Below are 21,604 nucleotides of genomic sequence, written 5' to 3' on the forward strand. Positions count from 1 at the left end.
TGTTAATGACGGGGGGGGTCTGGATGATGACAGGGGGGGGTGATGTATTTCCCACCCTAGGCTTATAGTCGAGTCAATAAATTTTCCTGGGTTTTTGGGGTGAAATTAGGGGCTTCGGCTTATATTCAGGTCGGCTTATACTCGAGTATATACAGTATATATTTTTTCAATTTTAAATAAATCATATCCAGTTGAAAACTGGAAGTACTCTATATAAAAATAATTTCTACTTTAAGTTAAACCCTCTATATTACAGGCTTTTGTGACACCGGGATAATTTTATTATATACAGTGTATTTTACAGCGATGTATACAGATTGTAAACATATAAGTCATAGTCTGATATTCCTGTGTGGAGCCAGATAAACTGGCAGGTTGTGTTAGTTGTGGCCTTATTTTGTTGTGTGAACTAGAACACTCTTTAGAATTTTGATTGTGATATTTGAATCAACAGAACTTAAGACAACAAATCCTGGAGCTGCTAGGACCTATTTCTATGAATCATGGGGTTCATTTTATGGCAGCCATCGCTTTTGTATGGAATGAAAGAAGACGAAACCAAAACTCTGCTCGTACAAAGGTGAAAATATACATTTTCCAGTATGTGTGTGAAATGTAACTACGTGGTTTAAAATAATGTGATCTGCTAATAGGGACCAGAGTGTCCAGTATAAAGTATTAGGACATTTTTTGAGATATTTTATTCCTAAGGTTGGATAAAATTCACTGGGCTGGCAGCTATCTTTTCTGATTTCATCTATACATATATACATTCAGGTTAGCCGAACATTCATGTATTCTGAAAGTGGAAAGAAGGGTAAGCTGCTGTCAGACAGCTATAGTGGCAGCTTATCTTCCCAAGAACAAAAGGATCGACAGTTGAAATTCAACTTTCTGATTATTATCTGTCGGGAATGAGTCCAGCAGCCCCATTTCTGTGAAACTACAGCTCCCAGCATGCTCAGACAGTCAGTGGCTGTTTAACAACCACTGGAGAGCCACATGTTTGGGAACATTGCATTAGACAGGCAGCTGGTCCCTCAGAAATCAGGGAGGTTTGGCCAACTTTTTTCTAATGTGTATGGGGGCATTTAGCCCTATTTAAGATCTGCAAACTGTTTGGTTAAATAAGTGCAATTCCAGCACATTTTTTTTATTGCTTTTTTGTATAACTCTACATTGTGTATTGCTTACATGCGCAGATAGTACATATATACTTCTTTTATATTTTTTCACGTGTGCTTAGGTTATTCCTGTAGCAAGTGAAGAGCAACTTCTCCTTGTGGAGCTGGTTCGTTCAATCAGTGTTATGAGGACAGAGACCGTCATTCAGACAGTGAAGGAAGTGTTAAAACAGCCTCCTGCTATAGCTAAAGACAAGGTATATTATTCATATGATATGTCTATACTATTACACTCATTGTTTTTTTTTTTTTATATTGTTTTGTCTTACCATTAATTGATTTCCTCTATATTTCTCTTTTTAGAAACATCTTTCCCTTGAGGTCTGCATGTTACAGTTCTTTTATGCATATGTACAGAGGTAAGATTTACTCTAGGGGGAGATTTATCAAAGTTGTCTATTTCCCGCATCAATATAGACCCACCTACAGACTGTATGGCCAGTCTATTGTGCGCCTAATTTATCAAAAGTCACACGCTCTTGATAAATTCTGCGCACAGACTTCGGGATCTATGGTTTAGACTGTATTTAAACCTGCTCCAGTATGGTCTGACATTTCAGCATATTTTCCCCTAATTCGCTATTGATAAATTCAGCACCAATGCATTTTTCCATCTAAAATAACCTAGAATGCATCATGGACTAAAAATCCTCTAAAGCAAAAGTCGCAAAAAAGTCACATGTATTTAGACTGCGACTTTCTGTGCTACAGTTTTAGATGGGAAAAGCCAGTCTAAATCCTTTGATAAATCCCTCCCTCAGTGTCTTATTTAATGTGTCTTGTAGCAGGGCTGTATTTACAGCTTGTAATACACACAGGTGCCTAATGGTAAAAACAGCCCTATCTTATAGGAGTGCCCAATATTTATCACACTCAGAATACTGGGTCAAAAAAATCTTTACTAAACTTTTTATCCTAGAGTAAGATTTCACATTCAACAGAAAAATATATATTATATATATATATATATATATATATATATATATATATATATATATATACTAGCTGAGTACCCGGTGTTGCCCGGTTTTTCCTTCCTAATCCTTGTTGGGGAGGAAAATAAACAAAGGAGGAAGCTTTTGACTTCATATCCCATCCTCATATATTGTCATATCCCAACCCCATATCCCGACCTCCCATCCCGACCTCCTATCCTGACCTCATGTCCTGTCCTCCTATACCGTCCTCATATCTCGACCTCCTATCTCGACCTCCTGTCCCGACCTCCTATACCGTCCTCATATCTCGATCTCCTATCTCGACCTCCTATCCCGACCTCCCATCCGGTCCTCATATCCCGACCCCTAATATGTGTACCAGGTATTGAAATATCTCCAGCCGTACGGAAGTTATGTGGGAACATACATTTCCCACTGATTTGCATGGGACTTTAAACAAAAACCCCGACCCTCACAAATGGGGGTAGTTAAGGGTTAAATTAACTATCCTATATTTTAAGTGGACATATAAGTAACATGTGACCAAGTATTATTGAAATATCTCCAGTCGTTTGGAAGTTATGCAGTAACATATATTTCCCATTGACTTGTATGGGACTTTAAACACAAGCCCTGCCCCTGGCAAATGGGGGTGAGTAAGGGTTAAATCACCTATCCTATGTTTGTTGTTTACATATAAGTAACATGTGTGCCAAGTTTCATGTTAATATCTTTAGCCGTATGAAAGTTTTTGTGGAACATACACACATACATACATACACACACACACACGTTGAGTTTTATATATATAGATGTGTGTGTGTGTGTGTGTGTGTATATATATATATATATATATATATATGTATATATATATATATATATATATATATATATATATATATATATATATATATAATATGTCATAGCTACTTTTGTTTTGTGATATCACTGGGGTATCCTTATAAGGCATAAAGCTGTGTCCATTTGTGGTTAAAGGGGTACTTTTAAGGAAGAAAAATAATGTTTTCCGATTTAACTTCTATAAAAATCTTAATACTTCCAGTACTTATCAGCTGCTGTATGCACCACAGGAAGTTTATAGTTAATTTCTGTCTGACTACAGTGCTTTCTGCTGACACCTCTGTCCGTGTCATGAACTGGTTTGCTATGGGGATTTGTTCCTGTTCTGGACAGTTCCTGACATAGACAGAGGTGTCAGCAGAGAGCACTGTGGTCATACTGGATATAACTATACAGCTTCCTCTGTAGTATAAGCAGCTGATAAGTACTTGAAGGATTAAGATTTTTAAATAGAAGTAATTTACAAATTTGTTTAACTTTCTGGGACGAGTTGATTTGAAATTTTTTTTTTTCCTCCGGAGTAGCACTTTAACCGAGATTAGAAAAATATACCTGCTTTCTTCCAGAAACATTGCCAATCGTGTGTGTGGCATTTCAACACAGCTCCATTAAAGTGAATGTATCCAAGTTGAAGTACCACACACACACACAACCTGAGGACGGTTTAATAGTATAAGACACATAATGTTAAAAGACATATTTCAGCTGTGTATGGTGTTTTTGCAGGATTCCGGTGTCTAATCTTGTGGACAGCTGGGCTTCTTTTCTTGCTCTTCTGAAAGAGTCCATCCAGCTGAACCTCCCAGCCCCTGGTCAATTCCTGATACTTGGGTAATGCAGTTATTACTATGACCACATCTTAGCTAGTTGTATATAAGTCTGCATGTTTTATTTTTATTATGCCCATTCTTCATTGTTCAAATTGAAAGTGTATAACCAAAAACATATCCAACTTCATAAGTGCATGTTAGTATGGGTAGGCTTAATGCTGGGAACCTTTGCTTTGACTGACAAGAGAAGCTAAAATAGCATTATGATGTTTTTTACTATGACTACCTTTCACAGACAATGCAATTCTTGTCTGTTCTTCATGTTGTATGTTTGTTTGCTTTTTTGTCTCTTTTGGTGCTTTCATGAGTTTTGAGAGTTACCTGTCTAAAACGACATAAATCTAGAGATAGAATGACAGTATTACTTTCCTAGATAATGCTTGTGACTGCTTTCATTTCAGCAGTTTTCTACATAGGACTGTGATAGTAGTCGTAGCAGGTTCAATTCTGTAGAGTATTACACCAGTTGAGAGCTCCACAGCTGTAGCTTCAGTGCACAATGGGTAATTTCGGGCAGAATTCATGCTAAATTTAAAGCATAGCCTGCTGGGATTGCAAGTTGAGTGTGGATTCCACCAGAAATCATACTCCAGGTAATTTTAATAGTATTTCTGCAATCATGTTCACAGATAATATTTCATCATGAAAATTCCTGACACGCTCAACTCTTGCAGAATTCACAAGTGAAAATCCCATTAAAGTCAGTGCAACTTTGTAAAAGGATTTTTACACGGGTGCTACAAAACGGAGTGTAGAACTGCCTTATGCCAACAATGACACTACTTGTTAATAAATGGATCCCTGTTAACCATTTAATACGTACAGTGAAGGAAAAAAGTTTTTGATCCCCTGTTAATTTTGTACATTTGCCCATTGACAAAGAAATCATCAGTTTATAATTGTAATGGTAGCTTTATTTTGACAATGAGAGACAGAATAATAGCACAAAAATCCTTATGAATTGATTCCTCTATCGATTAGCAAGATTTCTGGCTATCGGGTGTCTTTTATACAGTTATCAAGGTGAGATTAGGAGCACTCTCTTAAAGGGAAGAGACAATCAAACAGATTCTAAACTCTCCACCATGGCCAAGACCAAAGTGTTGCCAAACAGATGTCAGGGACAAGATTGTTTTTCCTTTATTGTAGAATAATTTAAGAAAAGCAAACAGTAGCACAAAGGTGGACTTTTATAAGTGCATTCTCCCTATTGGTGAACATGCATAGATTGGTGGGTACATTTATTTTTATCTTCAAAACAGAACTTACTGAAAATGTAGAATAATCATCTATTTCACAAATAGCATAGGGATATAGCACAAAGCTAATACCAGGCTATTGCCAAACCACACTGTGTGGATGCTATCATGTAGCAGTGCTACTAAAGGTAAGAGGTGTGGGCTGTTACTTGTCTCTGCCGATGCAACTTTGCCATTAACACCGCTTTGCGCAAAAAAACGCATCTAAAAGGCGTTTTTAAAGAAAAATAAAATACAATATATTATACTGACAATGTTTCCTATATTTTAAAAATCCTTAATACATTTAAAAAGTGGTGATTCCATAGAATTTTGGCCCTACAAAAGACACCTGAGGAGTAATGCTGTGATAAAGGGTAACCGTCATTTCTCCTATTATTATACAGATGTTCCCCTATTCTTTTACAGGGTACTCCGCTGCCCCATGGTTCGGAACTTTATGTTCAGAACGCTTGGAGCGGGCAGCGGGGGCCGTGATGTCATCACCACGCCCCTCGTGACATCACACCACACCCCCTCAATGCAAGTGTATGGGAGGGGGCGTGGCGGTTGCCATTTTCCCTATGTTTTGCAATTTTTACACCTGCTCTGAGCTGTCGGGTTTTCACGGCTAAAATACACCACATTTTATGTGGAAACATTAGTAAATTTGTAGGTTTCTTCAGGAAATGTAGGTTTGTTTGGGAGACACTCCCCTTTTCTCTGATGGCCACGCCCCTTTGTAAGGTTTTCTGGGCAAAGTGGAGAGTTAGTAGGGCTTTTTGGATTTTATGTCTGAAATTCTGGCGCACAACACATGCGACACAATAAAACCTACAAAATCTACTCTGCAAAGCCTTAGTAAATGAGGCCCATTCTGTGTGCTGCATGTGATCTTTCCAGCATCTTTATGAATAATATTTACCCATCACTACTCATTTCAACCAATTTTTTACCATTTATTTTGGTATTTTAGGGTTTTGAATGAGTTTATTATGAAGAACCCCACACTAGATAACAAGAAAGACCAGAGGGATCTCCAGGTAAGCGGCCAGTTTGATGCGGTTTATAGTAATTGATAATCTAAAGGTTATTGCTTGTAATATAACATCTTTTTAGTTACAGCCTATATTATAGGTCAGTTTGTTGACACATGCCTACAATGTAAATGAGTGCCTTAAAACAATGGAGGATTTGAATGTATTGCTTTAGCTTATTATTTAGAGCCTGATGTGAAAACAATATTTTTTTTTTTTGCAAATTGTGTACATGATAGACAAGGCAATTTTTTTAAAATAAACTTTAATGTAGATTAGTCGTAATGATCAAAGATGAGTCCAATGTTCTATGAATGATCTGTTTGTTTGTTTTTATTATTACATTTGTATAAAGGACAATATACAACAAATTTATACCAACAATCCAGACATTCAAATTCAATTATAAATAATAAGTCTGAGTGTGTTACTTTTGTTCAGTCTTGTAGTAGACAATGTGAAATCGTGTGGTCTGTAGAAAGAGCCCATCATTCTACATAATTGTGACATTAATGGGGTACTCCGGTGGAAAATGTTTTTTTATATATATTTTTTAATTACCGTAACTGGTGCCAGAAAGTTAAACAGATTTGTAAATTACAAAACGAAGAGAAGGAAAATATGTCCGCACTCACCATGCCATGAACAACAAATATGCTTTATTGAAGTCTTCAGAATTCCATATAAAAGCAGTATCAAAAACACCCGAGTGCAGGGAGGGGGGGGGGGCTGCTCCAGGCAAGGAGACTAGGAGAGGCTGTCAGGAAGTTCCAGAAATATTTTCCTTCTCTTCGTTTTGTATATTCAGGACTGCTACCTGTGTATGTCCAGCACCGTATCCAGCCACACACCCGCGAGCTTGATTAAGATGTCTGCATAGTGGTTGTCTAGCAGTGCCCACCCACCTCTTTTCTTATACAGATTTGTAAATGACTTCTATTAAAAAATCTCAATCCTTCCAGTACTTATCAGCTACTGAATATTACAGAGGAAATGGTTTTCTTTTTGGAACACAGAGCTCTCTGCTGACATCATGGCCACAGTGCTCTCTGCTGACATCTCTGTCCATTTTAGGAACTGTCCAGAGCAGCATATGTTTTCTATGGGGATTTTCTCCTACTCTCCTACTGTAGTATTCAGCAGCTAAGTAGTACTGGAAAGATTGAGATTTTTTAATAGAAGTAATTTACAAATCTGTTTAACTTTCTGGTTCCAGTTGATAAAAAAAAAAGTTTTCCACCGGAGTACCCCTTTTAAGTGTTTATACTGTCTAGATGGCAATTAAAAAATACCTAGTTCTAAAAAATAAATAAAAAAAAGAGGGTTTTGTATTGGTAAAGTGGAAGATAGAACAAAAGAGAAGAAAGGACTGGAGGGATGAGGGTTATTAATGAGTGGAAACTCAATAATGGGTTTACAGAGGAGTAATGGTTTTAAGATAACATAGCCTTATGGTTATGAACATATTAATATAGAAAACTCCATTCTCATGATATTCTGTTACATCTGTAACCAATCCTGAGAGAGATGGTGTCACATTGGTCTTCTGGTACTGTGGGATTACCACCCTGGCTGCCATTAGGAGGTGTCTTGGATTGAATTTCACCCGAGAGACAGTGAGCCTGGTATAAATGATAACAACGTAACCTAGAGGTGTTAAGAACAAGTCAGTCATCTTATTGGTTATATACACTTTTGTACCCAACCTTTTATTCATTGCATGTGAACAAAAAAAAGGGGTACTCGACTCTAGACATCTTATCCCCTATCCAAAGGATAGGGGATGAGATTTCTGATCACGGGGGTCCCGCTGCTGGGGACCCCCCGCAATCTCTCCTGCAGCCCCCCGAATCATCACTGCACGGAGATAAGTTTGCTCCGTGCTGATGGCTCACGATACAGGGGCCGGAGTATTGTGACATCACGGCTCCGCCCCTCCAGCCCATTTATCATGAGTCATTAGCACGGAGCAAACTTAGCTCCTTGCAGTGATGACTCGGGGGGCTGCAGGAGAGATTGCGGGGGTCCCTTTGGATAGGGGATAAGATGTCTAGGGTGGAGTACCCCTTTAAGGCTCCAATAAAAAAAATTGTCACTAGGTTAGTATCTCATGATGCTGTTTCTGCCTTTCCTTTAGGATGTTACTCATAAGATTGTAGATGCCATTGGTATAATAGCAGGATCATCATTGGAGCAAACAACCTGGTTAAGAAGAAATTTGGAAGTGAAACCTTCTCCTAAGATAACTGTAGATGGACCTTCCCTGGAATCTGATGTAGAAGGTACGGAATGATTTAACTCAAGGCGATTTTAGCTTTAATATCAGTAAAAGAGAAAAAATAATATGTTGGATCACACATCCAGAGTTCCTCAGAAACTTTTGGAGTTTGGAAATCTGGATGTATCGCTGGCAGAAATATCCGAATTCACATGGGGGGAGATTTATCAAAACCTGTGTAGAGGAAGAGTGGTGCAGTTGCCCATAGCAACCAATCAGATTGCTTCTTTCATTTTCCACAGGCCTCTAAAGAGGCCTGTGGAAAATGAAAGAAGCAATCTGATTGGTTGCTATGGGCAACTGCACCACTCTTCCTCTGCGCAGATTTTGATAAATCTCCCCCATGGAGAATCTGTGGGAATGGTTTTTCTGATGTAAAGTGACAGGTAACAATGGTCGGGTGTGGACAGTGCAGGGGCAGTTTTATACAGTTAGTCTGCCACATACTTGCAGCAGGCACATACATCTGCTGTTTTCATTGTTGTTTTGGCATAGAGGTGTCATGGGGATTAGAAGGATAATGAACTTACTGTGTAACGACAATGATGTTCCTTTTTTTGTCCTTAGACATTATGCTGTCTCCAGCTATTGAGATCTCCCATATCACCCCTTCAGTATACAGTGTACATGCTCTCACTTTACTAGCTGAGGTAAGAAAAGTCCAGTCAGCTTTGGGAAAATGTTATTATTATCGTGCATATAAAGTGGGTTTATTCATTCATCTTGTATTTTGTCAGGTTCTTGCTCATTTGCTGGATATGGTGTTCTACAGCGATGAAAAAGAGAAGGTTATCCCATTACTTGTCAATATAATGCATTATGTGGTACCCTATTTACGGAACCACAGGTAAAGTTACTGTTCAGTTTGTATTGTTTGTCATGACATACTTTTGTAATAAATCATAAGTGTTTCTAGACCCTTTGTGGAAACACACACCTCACTTACTGTACATCTTTTCAGGTAAAATATACATTGGGACACTATGTTCTGTGTACACGTTTCAAGAGTGCCACCAAATGTTTGCAACTGTATGCCTATACTGTTGATTAAAGAAGTATTCCGGTGGAAAACATTTTTTTTTTTTTAATGAACTGGTGCCAGAAAGTTAAACAGATTTGTAAAATTACTTCTATTAAAAAATATTAACCCTTCAAGTACTTATCAGCTGCTGTATGCCCCACAGGAAGTTCTTTTCTTTCTTTAATTTCTTTTCAGTCTGACCATAGTGCTCTCTGCTGACACCTCTGTCCATGTCAGGAATTGTCCAAAGCAGGATAGATTTGCTATGGGGATTTGCTCCTACTCTGGACGGTTCGGCAGAGAGCACTGTGGTCAGACAGAAAGGAAATTCAAAAAGGAAAGAACTTCCTTTGGAGCATACGACAGCTAATAAGTACTGGAAGGGTTAAGATTTTTAAATAGAAGTAATTTACAAATCTGTTTATCTTTCTGCCACCAGTTGATTTAAAAAAAAAAAAAAATTTGAGCTGCTGATGTACCGTACACCAATGCATATTTCCTGAGGCAAATGCCCATAATTTAACAGAACATTATAATAATTTTGTTAAGGAGCAGCCTTGGTTTTATGGAGTTCCTGCAGTTTTCCCCATATACTTTGAAGGCATTCATGCATTGTCTTTGTGCACATTTTAGGATAAAAACCCATAAAAATCTAGAACTTGGTTTTCCACTGTTTATTGTAAAACTAAAGAAAAAATGAAGGGATCAAGAAACACCATGTTTTGTGACCTAGAAACCCACAAAGTAATTCTAGAATAGGACTTGTAACAGAAACCTGGTTGTTGTCTCTTCTTTTGCAGCGCTCATAATGCTCCCAGTTATCGAGCCTGTGTGCAGCTATTGAGCAGCCTCAGTGGTTATCAGTACACCAGACGCACATGGAAGAAGGAAGCCTTTGATCTCTTCATGGATCACAACTTTTTTCAAATGGATGGCTCCTGTGTTAGTCAGTAAGACCCATAGCTTCTTGTGGCAACATAAGTTACATATTCCTGAATGAAGAATGTACATTCATCTGCCATAACATTAAAGAATAAAAAAAAATATTGATTATCTTGAGACAATGTCGAGGAGTGGGGTATATTAGGCAGCTTTGGAAGCTGATGTATTGAAAGTGGCCAGGAATAGGGATCTTGTGATGACCTTAAAGGGGTACTCCGCTGCCCCAGCATTCGGAACATTTTGTTTTTGCAGGAAGCAATGGGTCGTGACGCCCCTCGTGGCCTGACGCCACGCCCCCTCAATACAAGTCTATGGGAGGGGGCGTGGTGGATGCCACGCCCCCTCCCATAGACTTGTATTGAGGGGGTGTGGCATGACGCCACAAGAGGTGTGTCTGTGACGTCACTTCCCCACCCAGCGTTCTAATGGAATGTCGGGTGCTGCACAGAGATTGTGGGGGTCCCAGCTGCGGGATCCCCGAGATAAGACATCTTAACCCCTTTCCTTTTGATAGGGGATAGGATGTCTAGGGGCGGAGTACCCCTTTAACCAGAAGTGGTTGTAGGATGGGTAACTGGTAAATTGGAGATCAGGGGCACCCAATTCTCACAGGCTGTGTAGTCTAATCCCACAGAAGAACTACTGTAGCACATAACACTGACTAGCTATTTTTCTAATAGAAAGGTGTCACAGTACACAATGCATCACAGCTTATTTTATATGGGGTTGCTTAGCCTCTCTGTACACACAATGTAATGTTACAGCTGATGGATGTAATATATCTATATTTAAAATATATGACATGCAATACATGTTTTAGTAAGCTATTTCAATTCAGAATACTTTATTAAAGGGGTAGTCCAGTGGTGAAAAACGTATCCCCTATCCTAAGGATAGGGGATAAGTTTGAGATCGCGGGGGGTCCGACTGCTGGGGCCCCCTGCGATCTCTCTGTACGGGGGCCAGGCTCTCTGGCCAGATAGCAGGTGTCGACCTCCGCACGAAGCGGCGGCAGACACGCCCCCTCAATACATCTCTATGGGGCTCCGTACAGGAGATCTCAGGAGGCCCCAGCGGTCGGACCCCCCGCGATCTCAAACTAATCCCCTATCCTTAGGATAGGGGATAAGTTGTTCACCACTGGGTTCACCACTGGACTACTCCTTTAAGCTAGTTCCGATAAATAAGATAAATGAGACTTTACCTCTGATTCACTTTCTTTTAATCCTACAGCTGGAGGGCCATTATGGACCATCTGATGACACATGACAAAACCACATTCCGGGATCTAATGAGTAAGATTTCTGATCTTGTGGACATGTCTTTGTACTATGTATTATTGAAATGTTCTTGTTAAGTGCGGGACTGATTTGGGGTCTTTTTTCAGCTCGTGTAGCTGTTGCTCAGAGTAGTTCTCTCAGTCTATTCACTAACCGGGATGCTGAGCTGGAGCAGCGAGCAATGCTGTTGAAGAGACTGGCCTTTGCCATCTTCAGCAGTGAAATTGACCAGTACCAGAAGTTCCTACCTGATATACAAGGTGAGGTAGCATTGTAGTCTGTTTAACATCAGAATAAAAATAAAACATAATCCCATCTAGGGCCAGCTACATTATGATGCTCATAGTCCACTCCATTTGAGTCTATAGGAGCACTAATCACTACGAATATCACCGTCCCCTATAAATCTTTCTAAACTAAAGGATACTCAGATAATTTCCTTCATTGGTAAGGTATAATATGAACTTGCATTGTCTCTTTGTTTTTAAGAAAGGCTAGTGGAGAGCTTACGGTTGCCACAAGTGCCCACCCTACATTCCCAGGTATTCCTGTTTTTCCGAGTTCTGCTGCTGAGAATGTCCCCTCAACACCTCACCTCATTGTGGCCAACTATGATCACGGAACTGGTAAGTACGTGATGCTTGTCTGGTATTTTTAGAACTGTTTGACATGTTGCCATGACATGTACCATATTTTTCGCATTGGCATATAAGACGCACCCAATTTTAAAGGTGAAAAATCTAGAAAAAAAAGATTCTGCACCCAACAGTGATCTTCAACCTGCGGACCTCCAGATGTTGCAAAACTACAACTCCCAGGATGCCCGGACAACCGTTGGCTGTCCGGGCATGCTGGGAGTTGTAGTTTTGCAACATCTGGAGGTCCGCAGGTTGAAGACCACTGGATAGGAGGTAATACTCACGTGTCCCCTCCGCTCTGGACTCGTCACCGCTGCTCCATCGCTGTCGCCGCGTCCCCGGGGTGTCCCCGATGCTCCGGGCGTCTTCTTCCTCGGGATCCACGCTCTCCGTCACCGTCATCACGTCGCTACGCACGCCGCTCCTATAGGATGACGGGACGGCGTGCGCGACGACGTGATGACGTCGAAGGAGAGCGCCGCCATGCAGGGGATCCCGGCACGGAGCAGACACCGATGAGGCAGGTAAGGTCCCTCCCGGTATCCTGTAAGCTGTTCGGGATGCCGCGATTTCACCGCGGCGGTCCCGAACAGCCTGACTGAGCAGCCAGGTTACTGTCACTTTCACCTGGCGGTCAGCTTTGATCGCCGCATCTGAAGGGTTAATACAGGGCATCACCGCAATTGGTGATGTCCTGTATTAGCTGCGGGTCCCGGCCGTGGATGGCCGCAGGGACCGACCCGACCGAAAAATACGGTATGTTGTTTGTAAAGTTATAACTCCAGAGCACGTATAGGGGCCATATATAGATATTTGTTTTATTCAACAGTGACCATGTATGTTTCAACAGACATAATGCATCACTGTATAAAATATTGGTTAATACACAGAATGGTAAAAAGCTATAAACAGAGGTTACAAATAATGATGTGATTTCTTTGTGTATTATCAGGTACAAGTCTTTTTGTTAATGGAGCAGGAACTTACAGCAGATGAAGATATCACCCGGTAGGTTTCTATTTTTATAAAGAGCTGAAAACTTCATTCACTGCATTGACACTTTAACATGATTAAACTGACTACCAATAAATACATTTGGAATGATAGTCATAACATTAATGGGCACATTAATAATATCCTGGCTACAGTGCTGCAATGGTCTTGTTAGTAGCCTACAGACTGACCCCTCTCCAGTGCTGCACAACTTATATACTGAATCATCGAGTGGCTTCCTATCACATATAGAATCCAATTCTGGGACTTTGGCCAAGCTGAGCATGTGAGTGGACGTGGGAACCGGAGCTCCACACTAACCTCTGTTAGTTTCTCCTGAGAGTTCCAGTTTTTCTGTCTTCTGATTGGCCAGAAGGGAAGCCATATAAGCCTTGTCAACTTTGTACACTTCATAGCAGCAGGGGTACTCACCAGACAAGATAAAAAGCAAGAAGCTGGTGGGATCTTAACCCCTTAAGGACCAGGGTTTTTTCCGTTTTTGCACTTTAATTTTTTCCTCCTTACCTGCTTATTTTTTGCACCACCAATTTTACTTTGTAATGACATCAGTCATTTTACCCAAAAATCTACGACGAAATGTAAAAAAAAAATAATTGTTAAACAAAATTTAAGAAAAAAATTCATTTTGTAACTTTTGGGGGCTTCCTTTTCTATGGAGTAAATGTGTTGGTAAAAATGACACCTTATCTTTATCCTGTAGGTCCATACGATTAAAATGATACCCCACTTATATAGGTTTGATTTTGTCGGACTTCTGGAAAAAATCATAACTACATGCAGGAAAATGTATATGTTTAAAATTGTCATCTTCTGACCCCTATAACTTTTTTATTTTACAGTGTATGGGCTGGTATGAGGACTCATTTTTTGCACCGTGATCTGAAGTTTTTAGCGGTACAATTTTTTGTATTGATTGGACCTTTTGATCGCTTTTTATTCATTTTTTCATTATATAAAAAGTGACCAAAAATGCACTATTTTGGCTTAATTAATTATATATTTTTATAATTCGAACATTTCTGCACGCGGCGATACCACATATGTTTATTTTTATTTACACAGTTTTTTCTTTTTTTATGGAAAAAGGGGGGTGATTCAAACTTTTATTAGGGAAGGGGTTAATTGATCTTTATTAACTTTTTTTTTCCACTTTTTTTTTTTGCAGTGTTATAGCTCCCATAGGGACATATAACACTGCACACACTGATCTTTTACATTGATCACTGGTTTCTCATAGGCAGGTAGGGACCCTCCTGCTGTCCTACAGCTGTTCGGGATTGCCGCGTTGAGTTAGCCGGGGGGTAGTTTAGTTTCACTTTAGACGTGGCGATCAACTTTGAACGCCGCGTCTAAAGGGGTAATAGCACGCGGCACCAAGATCAGTGCCACGTGCTATTAGCCACGGGTCCGGCCATTGTTAGAGGCTGGGCCCCACCCGCTATGATGTGTTATAGAACGGGAGCAGATTCAGGGTGTACAGGTACTCCCTTGGTCCTTAAGGGGTTAAACTCAGGGCATTCAAGATAGCAATGAATGGCCTCACAGGGCAGGGGAATGAAGGCAGAGTTTTTTCTCCTGTGACAGAGAGACGGTGACCCAGTCTGAGGGACATATTTAGAAGACCACTTGCCCCAATATTTCTGATTTATTAAATAAAAGTGATGATTTGGGGAACCTGCATTGCTGGAATAATGTAATGATCACTGGGGTAGCCAAGAAGACTAAAGGTGGTGATCCGACTGACTTTATTTTGATTGGTGGTTCCTGAGTACATTTGGCAAAGGTGCAGCTCCATGGCCAATTCTGATTCATTTTCAATTGCATTTCAGTTGCTATCCTTCCTGACTATTTTCTCAGAAGTGCAATGTCACAGTGTGAAATTTCAACTTACCTCTCCCGAAAAGCATATATCCTGGCCTCGGGGGACTCCCATCCAATGTTACAACACTCCCTACACCTGACCAGTTTATTCTTCCCCTATCTGTTCCCTATTCCTTTCATAATGTTAATTCATATGGGCATGGTGCATACCAAATGTATCTTCTGAAGCACTGGATAGGGTTTAAAATGAATGGATTGTGTAACTGAGTTAAATCTCCTTAACATGGAAATGTTTGGCCACCATTATTACTTCTCTTATTTATGAATTTGAATACACCTTTGTGTAGGACATCTGGACCTTCTGTAGCTGGTTTGGAGACAACATACACTGGTGGGAATGGATTCTCCACATCATACAACAGCCAGCGGTGGTTAAACCTCTATCTGTCAGCGTGTAAATTTCTTGACCTAGCCCTGGCATTACCGTCTGATAATCTGCCCCAGTTTCAGATGTAAGTTATTTCTTTATTGTTTAGTATACTGTGTACTAATATCCTTCTACTTTTCATCTAACATTACAACCTGACTGTATAGAATCATATAGTGCCTTCTTATTGGTGGGGATTTACCATGTGCTGCGTTTTCATACATAGCACATAAATAAATCTCCACCCATTTATAGTTTGCTGGATTTACCTCCGAGGTAAATTCCCTAGGTATTCAATATATTTTCCTAGGTATATACCGTAATATATTACTACGTGTTGGTATTTAACATCTGCTTCTGTACACCATTTCTACTGCTTATACTCTGTGTTTTTAGGTATCGCTGGGCATTTATCCCAGAAGCATCAGATGATTCAGGGTTAGAAGTTCGAAGGCAAGGAACACATCAAAGAGAATTCAAACCATATGTGGTTCGATTGGCAAAACTTTTAAGGAAAAGAGCCAAGGTATTGTTCTTTATAAATGTTTAACATATTAAATGTATATAAAATATGAATATATTATATAAAAGATATATCATAAGCAGCCATTATTATATATTGGGCTCTGTTCACACCTGCACCTTGGTTGCCATTATAAACGCAAACTGCAACACTGTGCAAGATTCAAGCCCGAGACCAACGTCCAGTAACTATCAAGGCATCCGGTTGAGTTCAGTCACTTTATTTACTCGTCTACAACTGCTGCTTTTCGACAGCTCACCTCAGTGCAGGGGGGGTTGCCTTTACTAGTTTTAAAGGGGTACTCCCATGGAAAACTTTTTTTTTTTTTATCAACTGGTGCCAGAAAGTTAAACAGATTTGTAAATTACTTCTATTAAAAAATCTTAATCCTTCCAGTACTTTTTAGGGGCTGTATACTACAGAGGAAATGTTTTTCTTTTTGGATTTCTCTTATCTCACAACCACAGTGCTTTCTGCTGACATCGCTGTCCATTTTAGGAACTGTCCAGAGCAGCATATGTTTGCTATGGGGATTTTCTCCTTCTCTGGACAGTTCCTAAAATGGACAGCAGGCAGAGGTCAGCAGAGAGCACCATGGTCATGACATAAGAGAAATCCAAAAAGAAAAACATTTTCTCTGTAGTATACAGCCCCTAATAAGTACTGGAAGGATTAAGATTTTTTAATAGAAGTAATTTACAAATCTGTTTAACTCTCTGGCAATAGCCAATCTATAAAAAAAAAGTTTTCCATGGGACTACCCCCTTTTATGCTTCACCCACAATCCTCTCATGCTACAACAGTATCCATACATATAGCATGAAAGTTGTCTGAATCTACCTATTATCTAATGTGTAGTTGACCCTCCCCCAACAGCAGATGTTTGGGTAAAAAAAATTAGAAGTTTGATATCAGTTTACCTTGTCCTTAGTCCCTATGGAAAATAAACCAGTCTTTGATGTGCAAGTGTATGAGGGAGTCAAAAAGAATACACTTGTCTGGCCAATGGTTTTTGTAAGTGTATGGTTAGCTTAAAGCGATATTCCGGCCTTATACATCTTATCCCCTATCCAAAGGATAAGCTGTATGATCGCAGGGGTCGTGATGTCACGGCCACGCCCCCTCCATTCATGTCTATGGGAGGGGGCATTGCGGCTGTCAAGAGGGAGCATAGCTGGAGGCTGCACCAAGATTGCGGGGTTCCCGGCAGCGGGACCCCTGCGATCATACATCTTATCCCCTATCCTTTGGATAAAGCTGGAATACCCCTTTAAAGGGTTTGCCCAGCACAGTTAAATAAATAAATTGTGCACAATGGTAGAGCTTGCTTAGCGGTCAGATGTCATGTTAACAAGTCATTGGAGGTGTCTTTATAAATGTTTATTTATTTATAATTTCCTGTTAATGCAGAAAAATCCAGAAGATGACAGCTCAGGTAGAATATTGGACTGGGACCCTGGACATTTACTGCTCACAATCTCCACCATCCGCAGCATGGAGCAGCTTCTGCCTTTTTTCAATGTACTCAGTCAAGTCTTCAATAGCAAAGTCACAAGCAGATGTGTTGGAGATTCAGGGAGCCCGATTCTATATCCAAATTCTTTTCCCAACAAAGATAACAAACTGGAGAACCAAAAACTGTTTTCCAGCAAAGCCAGACAGAAGATTGAGGAGATGCTGGAGAGAGATTTTCTGGAAGGAGTGCTGAAGAGCTGATGTGCTCACTACTGAATTTACTGACATTTTCCAGCTGTACATAGACTTTTTTACTCTGTATGTATTGTAACAAATCGGCTTCTTACTTATGTTTTGACTCTTATTTAAGTTAAATCTTTTTACCTGTAAATAAAAGTGAGAATCCTGGATGTGAACTAATCAGATAATGTATGGTCTCTAAATTAATGGTGCATAAATGATGTGTTATGATGATGTCGATTTCTCTAAGAAAATCAAAAATACAAAATACACAATTTTTCATTCAGGCTTTATTTATTCATTCATTTGAACTTTAACATCAGTTATTCCTAAACATTACGCCAAAAAGAAGGAAAAGAGTGTATATAGGAGAAACTGATTTATCTCTCCTTTGTGTGCACTTGTGTTTGGCTCATAATACTGCTGTGATTCCTGCCTAAGTCGGTCTACACTGTATTTTTTGTAGCGCTGTTTGATGTTAACATTTGAGTGACTGCTGCAATCCACAAGATTACACACAGCACAGTGTATTGCTTTGGACTGCATCCATAGCTCAATAGTTAAAATCAGTTAGCAGCGATACAAAACATTACAGTGTAGCTCTGGCCTAAAGGTCCTCGGCCATGGGTCAGCAAATGAAAGTATCATTGATTTCACTAGTGATTAAGGTGGTGTTAGAACAGTGTTTTAAGTGGGCAGGGGTGTTAAGGCAGTGTTCCTCCAGCTGTTGCCACTGGCTGTCCGGCCATGCTGGAAGTTGTACTTTTGCAGCAGCTGGAGACACACCATTTGGAAAACACTGTGTTAGGGTTTTTAAACGATATGTGTAAAATTTGCCCTTTGTATGCCTAAAGTAGTATTTGGGTATACAAAACATGACTCTTATAGAAGTGATCCCTCACCACTTACTGGCCCAAAATACACTGCTCAAAAAAATAAAGGGAACACTTAAACACCACAATGTAACTCCAAGTCAATCACACTTCTGTGAAATCACACTGTCCACTCAGGAAGCAACACTGATTGACTGATCAATTTCACATGCTGTTGTGCAAATGGAACAGACAACAGGTGGAAATGATAGGCAATTAGCAAGACACCCCCAATAAAGAAGTGGTTCTGCAGGTGGGGATCACAGACCACATCTCAGTTCCTATGCTTCCTGGCTGATGTTTTTGGTCACTTTTTAATGCTGGCAGTGCTTTCACTCTAGTGGTAGCATGAGATGGAGTTTACCACCCACACAAGTGGCTCAGGTAGTACATCTCATCCAGGATGGCACATCAATGCGAGCTGTGGCAAGAAGGTTTGCTGTGTCTGTCAGCGTAGTGTCCAGAGCATGGAGGCGCTACCAGGAGACAGGCCAGTACATCAGGAGACATGGAGGAGGCCGTAGGAGAGAAACAACCCAGCAGCAGGACCACTACCTCCGCCTTTGTGCAAGGAGCACTGTAAGAGCCCTGCAAAATGACCTCCAGCAGGCCACAAATGTGCATGTGTCCACTCAAATGGTCAGAAACAGACTCCATGAGGGCCCGACGTCCACAAGTGGAGGTTGTGCTTACAGCCCAACACTGTGCAGAACATTTGGCATTTGCCAGAGAACACCAAGATTGGCATATTCGCTACTGGCACCCTGTGCTCTTCACAGATGAAAGCAGGTTCACACTGAGCACATGTGACAGACATGACAGAGTTTGGAGACGCTGTGGAGAACATTCTGCTGCCTGCAACATACTCCAGCATGACCGGATTGGCGGTGGGTCAGTAATGGTGTGGGGTGGCATTTCTTTGGGTGCCACACAGCCCTCCATGTGCTCGCCAGAGGTAGCCTGACTGCCATTAGGTCCTGAGATGAAATCCTCAGACCCCTTGTGAGACCATATGCTGGTGAAGTTGGTCCTGGGTTCCTCCTAATGCAAGACAATGCTAGACCTCATGTGGCTGGAGTGTGTCAGCAGTTCCTGCAAGAGGAAGGCATTGATGCTATGGACTGGCCCGCCCGTTCCCCAGACCTAAATCCGATTGAGCACATCTAGGACATCATGTCTCACTCCATCCACCAACACGACGTCACCACAGACTGTCCAGGAGTTGGCAGATGCTTTAGTCCAGGTCTGGGAGGACATCCCTCAGGAGACTATCTGCCACCTCATCGGGAGCATGCCCAGGCGTTGTAGGGAGGTCATACAGGCATGTGGAGGCCACACACACTACTGAGCCTCATTTTGACTTGTTTTAAGGACATTACATCAAAGTTGGATCAGCCTGTAGTGTGGTTTTCCACTTTGATTTTGAGTGTGACTCCATATCCAGACCTCCATGGGTTGATAAATTTGATTTCCATTGATCATTTTTGTGTGATTTTGTTGTCAGCACATTCAACTATGTAAAGACGAAAGTATTTAATAAGATTAGTTCATTCAGATCTAGGATGTGTTATGTTAGTGTTCCCTTTATTTTTTGAGCAGTGTATGTTTCTTGCTTGTAGCTTAGACTTAGCTTTAGCAGAGAGTGATTGGTTTGTCTGTGAGAAGGTCACGGTCTCCTCCTTCCTGCAGCTGCTGTAATAGTACTTAGTTGCACAGAATTATCAATCTGTCTGAGAAATTTTTTTTTCCATAGCAACCAATCACAGCGCAGCTTTAATTTTACCAGAGCGATTAAAAATTGAAAGCTGAGCTCTGATTGATTGCTATGTAAAAATCAGACCGTGTCCTCTGTTGATAAATTGCCATGCAATTTGCCAGTACTGCTTCGGTCTTCTATTTGCTGACAGCCTTTGATGTCATAAACTACCTGCCAATAGCCACATTGTAGGGAAGAGAATGAGTAACAGGTAGGAAGTGGCAGAAGACATTTGACTGGTGTTAATATTAAAAGGGAGTAAATACAAATTGTCTGCCTCCCTTCTGCTAGATGCTGCCATTCAGGTGGTCCACAGTCCTTGCCAGCCCCTTCCCAACAGGTACCCCAATGTAACAGCTGTCTCTCTCCCATCAGGTCTCTTACTGTTTCTGCTGCCTCTTTCTACCGGGTACTACACTGTCCCTTTTGCCCCATTCCAATACATTCGTCCCTGTCCTTGCTGCCCGCTTTCAAACAGATGCCTCATTATTAGGCTCCTTTCACTCTATAAATTCATCCGTTTTAAAGACCAGTTTTAATGTTCCGTTCTGAAAACCCTTAAAATTGGCATTAAACGGCCCTTACAAAATCCCATTATAGTCTATGGGATTTTTACATTATCCGTTTTAACCCATCATAGCCCGTTATTAATAACGGACGTTATTTTGTGAAGGGAGAAAGAAGGGAAGAAATAGTGCCATCAAAAAAATAACGTCCGTTATTAATAAAGGATAATGTAAAAATTCCATAGACTATAATGGGAATTTGTAACCGCCATATGGGATTTTGTAACGGCTGTTTGACTATTTTAAGGGTTTTCAGAATGGAACATTAAAACGGGTCTTAAAAACGGTTGAATTTTTAGTGTGAAAGGAGCCTTACACTGGTGGTCTGGGCTGGATGGAGAAGGTAAAGAGCGACCACAATCCGATAAAACGTAACTGGATGTAAATGTTTATTCTGCCTATCTCTGCTTCTGAACTGTCCAACTAAAATACCAACTACAGATCACACTTTTTTTTCCTAGGCATGAACCTCCTTCTGCATATAACACAGTTGAAATACAATGAGGAATAGACACATATACATTTAGGTCAATTTTATTATGCTCTCCAACTAATAAAGGTGCTAATTCCTTGATGGAAGCAGGTGGTGGGAACCTACTCCTAACCTTGTTCTTAAACAAGCCCCACACAGGCTCATTAACGTCCTAGTCTGGTCACTGGGCTGGTCAGGGTAGAGGCTTAAA

At 40.5% G+C, this 21,604-nt stretch overlaps 1 protein-coding gene across 5 annotated transcripts in view; it reads left to right on the plus strand.

The window, feature by feature from the left end:
• Nucleotides 1-17,903, plus strand: part of DOP1A (DOP1 leucine zipper like protein A) — a 307,594-nt gene extending 289,691 nt beyond the window's left edge. For all 5 annotated transcript variants that reach the window (XM_056565964.1, XM_056565963.1, XM_056565968.1 and 2 more), the window contains 16 exons: nt 455-580; nt 1,247-1,381; nt 1,488-1,543; nt 3,710-3,814; nt 6,028-6,094; nt 8,226-8,370; nt 8,934-9,016; nt 9,104-9,213; nt 10,188-10,337; nt 11,563-11,624; nt 11,717-11,869; nt 12,099-12,235; nt 13,200-13,255; nt 15,430-15,594; nt 15,906-16,035; nt 17,443-17,903. In XM_056565964.1, coding sequence (XP_056421939.1) covers nt 455-580; nt 1,247-1,381; nt 1,488-1,543; nt 3,710-3,814; nt 6,028-6,094; nt 8,226-8,370; nt 8,934-9,016; nt 9,104-9,213; nt 10,188-10,337; nt 11,563-11,624; nt 11,717-11,869; nt 12,099-12,235; nt 13,200-13,255; nt 15,430-15,594; nt 15,906-16,035; nt 17,443-17,748 — 1,986 coding nt within the window. In that variant the 3' untranslated portion in view covers nt 17,749-17,903. The remainder of the gene's footprint in view (nt 1-454; nt 581-1,246; nt 1,382-1,487; nt 1,544-3,709; nt 3,815-6,027; nt 6,095-8,225; nt 8,371-8,933; nt 9,017-9,103; nt 9,214-10,187; nt 10,338-11,562; nt 11,625-11,716; nt 11,870-12,098; nt 12,236-13,199; nt 13,256-15,429; nt 15,595-15,905; nt 16,036-17,442) is intronic.
• The last annotated feature ends 3,701 nt before the right edge of the window (nt 17,904-21,604 follow it).

The sequence above is a fragment of the Hyla sarda genome, chromosome 3, assembly GCF_029499605.1.
Source record: "Hyla sarda isolate aHylSar1 chromosome 3, aHylSar1.hap1, whole genome shotgun sequence".
Classification (NCBI taxonomy): Eukaryota; Metazoa; Chordata; class Amphibia; order Anura; family Hylidae; genus Hyla; species Hyla sarda.